Source organism: Rousettus aegyptiacus, unplaced genomic scaffold (genome assembly GCF_014176215.1).
Source record: "Rousettus aegyptiacus isolate mRouAeg1 unplaced genomic scaffold, mRouAeg1.p scaffold_m13_p_3, whole genome shotgun sequence".
NCBI lineage: Eukaryota > Metazoa > Chordata > Mammalia > Chiroptera > Pteropodidae > Rousettus > Rousettus aegyptiacus.
In genome coordinates this window covers 107918498-107926267 of record NW_023416306.1, presented here as the reverse complement: position 1 = coordinate 107926267, position 7770 = coordinate 107918498, and the positions used below count along the sequence as shown (strand labels likewise).

At 38.0% G+C, this 7770-nt stretch overlaps 1 protein-coding gene across 1 annotated transcript; it reads left to right on the top strand.

Annotated features, from left to right (window-relative positions):
* LOC107517603 (olfactory receptor 11H4) lies at nucleotides 1-1184 on the top strand. Its single transcript, XM_016158511.2, has one exon. It carries the CDS (start codon nucleotides 174-176, stop codon nucleotides 1146-1148), a length of 975 nt encoding a protein of 324 aa, XP_016013997.2. The 5' UTR covers nucleotides 1-173; the 3' UTR covers nucleotides 1149-1184.
* The last annotated feature ends 6586 nt before the right edge of the window (nucleotides 1185-7770 follow it).

The window sequence follows — 7770 nt, the reverse complement described above, 5'->3', positions numbered from 1 at the left end:
TTGAATCCTAGCAAAATAATACTGAGATTTAGAACCACAATCGATTCAAAATAAAGTGGCATCTAGTCCCACCTGGTCTCAAAATATATTTTCTAATGTCCTGTAGAGCTTAAGTTGCCTTCTCAATAAAGTCCTTGAGAGAGTTAGGAAGCCAAGCAACTTGGGTTACACTCATGTCTTTCTTCTTCACAGATTTGAGACCCATGAACAGGTCAGCAACACACATTGTGACTGAGTTTGTTCTCCTTGGATTCCCTGGTTGCTGGGAGATACAGATTTTCCTCTTCGCACTCTTTTTGGTTATTTACATCTTGACCTTGCTGGGGAACGGAGCCATTGTCTGTGCAGTGAGATGGGACCCTCGACTGCACACACCCATGTACTTTCTGCTGGGAAACTTTGCCTTCCTTGAGATCTGGTATGTCTCCTCCACTGTTCCGAACATGCTAGCGAACATTCTCTCCAAAACCAAGGCTGTATCATTGTATGGCTGCTTCCTCCAGTTCTACTTCTTCTTTTCCCTCGGCACAACTGAATGTCTCTTCCTGGCAATCATGGCTTACGATCGGTACCTGGCCATCTGTCACCCACTACACTACCCCACCATCATGACTGGGAAGCTCTGTAGAATACTGGTGTCTCTCTGCTGGCTCACTGGATTCCTTGGCTACCCAATCCCTATTTTCTTCATCTCCCAACTCCCCTTCTGTGGACCCAATATCATTGATCACTTCCTCTGTGACATGGACCCACTGATGGCTCTGTCCTGCGTTCCAGCTCCCATTACTGAAATTATTTTCTATACTGAGAGCTCCCTTGTCCTTTTTTTCACTATTACATACATTCTTCGATCCTATACCCTGTTGCTCAGAGCTGTTTTGCAGGTCCCTTCTGCGGCTGGCCGGAGAAAGGCCTTTTCCACCTGTGGTTCTCATTTAGTTGTGGTGTGTCTTTTCTATGGGACAGTCATGATAATGTATGTGAGCCCTACATATGGCATCACGACTTTGATGCAGAAGATCCTCACACTGGTATATTCAGTAATGACTCCTCTCTTTAATCCCCTCATCTATAGTCTTCGTAATAGGGACATGAAACTTGCTCTGAGAAATGTCCTGTTCAGAATGAGAATTAGTCAAAATTTGTGAATCCATGATGTGTCATACTTCCAGGTTCTAATGAAGAATAAGCGGGGGAAGTATAAGTACTTTCAATGGTCTTTTAGCCCTCACTCTGAGTATTTGGAGGATATATTTTCTCCCCACCCCTGGTAGTGGTACCTAAACTGACCACTGATGCTTTAATTCCCTGGACTTCAACAGGCAGTGTAATTTTTTAAAAAAATTATACTTATTGTAATGATAAAATGGGATTCCTATGTGAAAAAAGTTAGACTTTCCTGATAGATGTATCATTGGTTTTAGAATAAGTCTAACAACCTATCCCAAATACAAGTATCCCTCACCATCCAAAAGTAGAGTGTTCCTATGAAACCTTTTATAAGCCAATATGGCAAAGGGAAGAAGCAATTATCATTGAAAAGCAAAAATTCTCTTCAGATTTCTTTCAGTTAGCAAAAACAACTGTAACATAGATCTTTCATAAAAGTGAAGTGGAGTAACAAAAACTTTTGAAAAGCAGGGCATACCCCTAATTAAAGGTCTAGTCACTATTTAAAACAATGTTATTTAGGTATGATTGATATAGAAAAAGACCGCCCATTTTTAATGTATATTGAAGGTGTAATGACTCTTAACTAGCCAGGAGACCTTTCTATAATTTTTAACAGACATACCATTTTATACCTAGTATAACAGCCTTATATAAGCATATTTTCTCTCTATTAAGAGAAACAAAATAAAAATTAAAAGATCTCTTTTAACAAGAAGGAACTCTTTCAAAAAGTATTCTTAGAGATATAGTTCCTTTGAGGTAAGTTTGAAATAAAATTTGAATACATGCTAAATAATAATTTGTTGAGGTTCTTTTCACACTTCCATTATTACAAATACCACAATGTAGTGGAATTTATTTATTTATGTGTACTTCCCCTGAGGGAGCTTCTTATGGACAGAAACTGACTTTTGCATTTCTGGATTCCCAGCACACACTTCCAGAGAGAAAGCAGTCCTTGGAAGCTGGGAACTGGCCTGGCACTATCAGTTACATTATTATGTTGCCACCTGCTGGCCTGGCACGTCCAGCCAGGACCTGGTGTAACCTGTTGAACAGCAATTTCACAGAATGCCAACATCAGACCAAGCCACTGTGTGAGCATGATGGATCAAGACAAAACAAGAACACTCTACAATCACATCTGAGCACAAAATCAGGAACACTGTCCCAAATACAAAAATAATCAAACATCCTACTCTTTAGGCTAATACAAGTGAGTGCTGCCTCTTGACCAAGAATAGCTTTAGCCCAACTGCCTTCTAGATAAAAATTAAGATACCCAATCATAGAATATCCATCCACTTTGACAGCATCTAAAGAAAACCAATACTTCCTTAAATTCCCCCCAAAACTGACTAACACAAGCCCAAATCATATAATAAATTCTCTCCGATATCTTTCTACTGAGATGCCCCATATTCCTCATAGTATATGTCCTCTCTCATTGCAAGGAGCCAAGAAACCCACCTTTATTCAACTACTGTTGTGTTCCTGATGGTCTTGGCATAATCAGGAAGAAACAGTATATTATTTAGCATGTAGTAAGATCTCCAAATGTTTGACACATTCATCTTAATTTTTTTACTTACAAAAATCATATGGAGTTGTTACAAAGTCTAGCGATGAAGAAGTGTATAAAGATGATGAATTTCCCATTCTCACTCTCATCCCCATCGATCCTTCACCCCGCTCCTCAGAGTCAACATATCTGAATTCCTGACTGACATTTAACACTCTCATTATATGGTCCCTTTAAACCTACTTTGTTTTCCATTTCTTCCCAGTATGAATCCTCAATTCTGATCAGGCTAGTCATTTAACTACTCCACTCTGCATCATCTCCACTCCGTTGCTTAGGCCTCTCTTTAAACCTGGAGAGCCTCACTTCATCTTCTGCTATAACCTTGAGAAAGATATTTAACACTTAGATTCTTAAGGACTTATTTTGTAAAATCAATATATAAGAGAATATCTTGTAACGGTGTCATAAGGATTAAATGAAACAACTTATGTGAGAACCATACCACGGTAAAAGACACACAGGACAGTCTCAGCACCTGTTTGTTCCCCTCTCCTTCCCATCTTTCAAATCTGACCATGGATAATTTACTGATTATTCTATCGGATTTTCATTATGCTCATTATGCAAACCTTTGTTGCCGAATAATACACACACATATGTCCACATAACTGATGTGTTAAAGTGCAAACTCTGTACCGTTTTACATTTTCATTTATGTTATACATTGTTAATAGGATGTAAACTTTTTCTGAGAAAATAAAAAATTATTCTTTTTTCACTAAGTTCTATAGCGATGCCTCCACATTCCTTCAAATCTATTCCACTATATTAGACAAACATCATCTTCTTGGTATACCATTTACTAAGCATTGACTTATGGCACAGCAAATCTCTTTAGTCAGTAAGTCTCTATAATACCTTTGGCAAATTACATTATTCTAATGCAGTTCTTCCTCCCAGAATTGTTCTTGAACATAAAAATATCTATTGCTTTAAAACTTTATGAACTCTTGGGAGATTGATTCTACATCTACACAACCTGTCAAAATTAGACTGATTCTCTTCTCCTCTCAGCTCTCCAGACATACTGTAGCCAAGAAGCCATCTCTAGCCTTCACAAGAGTACATACTACAAACACCGACTCAATGCCCTTCTTGGCTAAGGAAGATTTTTCCTCGCATTTTTAGAATAACATTCTCTCGCATTTGGAGGTTTGACTTAGGCTGCTTATTTCTTCCTAGAGACTTGGAAGATAATAAACATCAAGATAAACTGTCACAATGGTTATGTCCTTGTATATGAGCAACAGGACATCCAACAGAGGTGGTTTATTTAAAGGCTGGATCAACATGCTTTTATTTTCATTTTTACATTTTTCTATAAAACAGGCAAGAGTAAACATTAAATATACAGAAAACTAAATTTAAAAATTAACTCTAAACACCTAAGGAGAATTAGTTGCTATACATAGAATTTTACTCCTTCCTGCATTGACACATAATTTCTTTCACTTTATTACTTTGACACGAAACACCACAAAACAGCATGCCATATAGTGTCAAAAGCACTACACTTGATACAGGAGACCTAGCTTTAAGCCCAGGCTTATCACTCACTAGTTATATCACCTTATTCAACTTAAAACTCTTATACTGCTATATCCAATGCTAAAGTAGATACTCAATCTAACATTTATAAATTTATTCAGGAACTGAGTCTAGGAGGAACCAGTGAGGAAGTGAAAGAGGTCTCCTCCTTGCTTCCAACTTATGAATCGGCCTACAGCAACAGGCAAGTAAATTAAATAAAGGAAACAATTCTCCCTACCAGTTGTTCAACCAGGGCAAAGAGGAAATGTCTGGGCCAGGAAAGGAGCACAAAGAGAAGCAGAGGTAGATGGGGCAAAGAGACCCGGAGGCAGATATAGTCATGGGATTCTTTATCACCAGAGCAGCATTATCCTGACCACACTGATAAAGAATGCACTCTCTCATCTAGTGGGTCATGCCCTAAAATCCCGGCACCTGGGATCTACTTTTGCATTCATCTGATGGGATTCTGGTACAATCTCTTCCACAGCCATCCTTCTCTGAGCAAAGATAAAGAAGGCCGTGCAGCCATTTGTTGACCTTTTCTATCAATATAAACATGTAAAATATATTTTAAAAATTTTCTAAATCTAAGGTAACCAAGAATAGAATAACATGTGTTCTGACATTTGTAATCGAGAACAGAATGTTTATTCATTCAATATTTGTTGAGTGTGTACTATAACTAGACACTATGCTAGAGTTATGGACACATTTTAGAAAGACATCTTTCCTACCTAAAAGAGATCCAATCTCTTTGGAGAATTTTATAATATTAATAAATCATTTAGATCTTTTATAGTAATAAAAAATATATACATAAGATTACTTCACCTAGAATGCAGTTCTCAATGAACACTGATGACACAGTACAAAGATTTCTGCATCTTTCTTGGTTTGATCTAAGCCACGGCTCACTAAGCGAGTTTCTTGGTAGGCTAATAACTACCCTATCATTCAGTAAAAAGGTCACAATTCAATATTCAAACAGGTGTTTTCCACCATGTGCACTGAACATGGCCCGGCCAAAGAGTATAGGGAACAAGGCACTCAAAGTGAAGCCTACTGCATTGCTTCTCCAAGGGTGAGCTGGTACCAGGGCGATATCCTTTCGCAGTATCCATTTCTACAAAAAGAAGTCGTACAAATGTGCTGTGCTTTTTTATGCTATGAGACATATTCACTCTCTATCATAGCTTTAAAATCATGCTAAAAATTATTTTTAAATGTCATTTAAAACTATAACCCAAGAAGCCAACCTGAAAAGACTACACATTCTATGATTCCAACTACAGATCATTGTGTAAAAGGGAAATCTACAGAGAGAGGAAAAAGATCAGAGGTACGTGGGGCGAGGGGAGAAAAGATGAATGAATGTGTGGAGGACAGAGGATTTATAGGGATGTGAAAATCTTCTGTATGATATCATAATGGTGGATACAACTCATGATATATTTGTCAAAACCCACAGAATGTACAACGTCAAGAGTGAAGCCTACCTGATAGATAGACCCTCTGAGATCTCTTAATAAAAAATCAGTGAAACCTAATGTAAACTATGGGCTTTCGGTGATGATGTGTCAATGTAAGTTCATAGTGTTTACTCTCCTGTTGGCAGTGACAAACAAAAGCAGACAAAGTAAGTTTTCCACAAGGCTTTGTGCTAATAGAGAAGTAGTCTAGAGACCAACAAAACAAGGCTCGCATTCTTCAAATGATAAGTTTTTTCATCTACCCGTTCCTCCCATCTTTCACTAGGCCCATTTGGACACATTAACCACATATCTTTTTCTTTTTCCTTCTCTGCTACCAGGTATGAAATGCTTCAGGCTTAACAATAGTTGGCGGAGTCTAGAAGAAGTTGGCAGCCCTTGAGCTGCCTCTGTGAAAGCAATGCTCAAAGGATCTCTATCCCCCAGGCCTAATCCAAAAACAAAGTTGTTTTAACAGACAAGTAAAGAAACCTGAAGAAGCAGAATCATAGCAAAAGAAAATGGGCCCCCAGGTGCCAGGATGAGACTTGCTGCAGTAGCTCTGCCTTGGTTGATTAAAGCAAGTTTTGGAGGCCCCCGAGAGCCAATTACAAAAGGAAGTCAGGATGAGGGAATGAGAAATGATTACAACAACTACTAATTAAAGGTGAACAGATCCCACAGCACCAAGGAACAGTTATTTAAACTGTTGCATCAGCCAAGTTCCAATACCAACTCCCTGAACATCAAGAGGGAGCAAAGGGGAAGGCTGAGGGAGAGAGGGAAATGTGCTCCACACTCTGGCAAGGTTCCACTTACTATTACCCTGACAATTAAAATACAAGTAGTTATTTCTTGATTAGCCATGTAGAAAACCCCAGGAAAATGCCATGAGAGACACAGAACCTGCAGGCTGGGAAACACACCCAATAGAGTTAGGCTACTGACACAACAGCCTTGCTACTGATTCAGTATGGCTACTGCCAAATCAGATCATATGTGATTCATCATCCTTGGTAAACGACAATTTTACTTCCAGGACTGCCCTCCCATCCCTCCTGTAATGCTGTTTTTCAAAGCGTGTTCACAAACATTACTTCATTGGATGTTGAAAAAACATTTAAAATTTACTTGATTTTATTAATCAATGCCATCCCAATAATAATTAATTTAAAAAAATGGAAGTTAATGCTGAAATTCAGGAGATTTGCCTAACATCACACAGAGTGTTATTTGTATATTTTTTAGTAATATGCCACTCTGCTGATATATACACAGCATATATACAGAAGAAAATGTAAGAAAATAGAGTTGATACTACAGCAAGGGACCTAGGGGTCAGGAGTGGAAATTAAACTTTCTTGTCTGTTACTTTTTTGGTAACTTTTCAATTTTACTTTATTGTATATTGAACATTTTGAAACTAAATGGAAAAAAGTTATATTTAGGGAACAGAAAACCAAAGTCCCATTCTCCTTCCTACTGCTTAAAGCAGGCTCCCATGCTGGTAAGAAGCCAAGGCATTTTTGTTTCTCCTGTATTTTCCTGCTTATACCCCATTCCATCACCCTCCTTCCACACAGACACATACATATATCACTTTCTCTGAGAACTTTCCTATGATTGCCTGCTCTGTAAAATCTGCCAGGAGCTGAGAGTGTGCTGAAAATCAACCATGTAATAAGGGAAGTTGAAAATGGGATTCTGATTTATTTATATTCTGATTATTATATATTTATGTTAACAAAAATTTTTAAAAAGTTTTATTTGCAAAAAAAAATCAATTTTGTCCAGACATTTTAAGAGAAGACAAAAGTAAGCTAACACTTCAGCATAAAGGATTAGGATAAGAAAAAAGCAGCAAAACCTGTCATGACCAGGTACTGCGATTCCACAATTCTCAACAGACTGACAGAAAGGAAAGAACTTCCTTTCCTGACTATCGAGATTGATTTCTTGGCCCGATACAGAAAGTCAGGCTCCTCCAAGAAAAAAGGTGAGAGGATATAT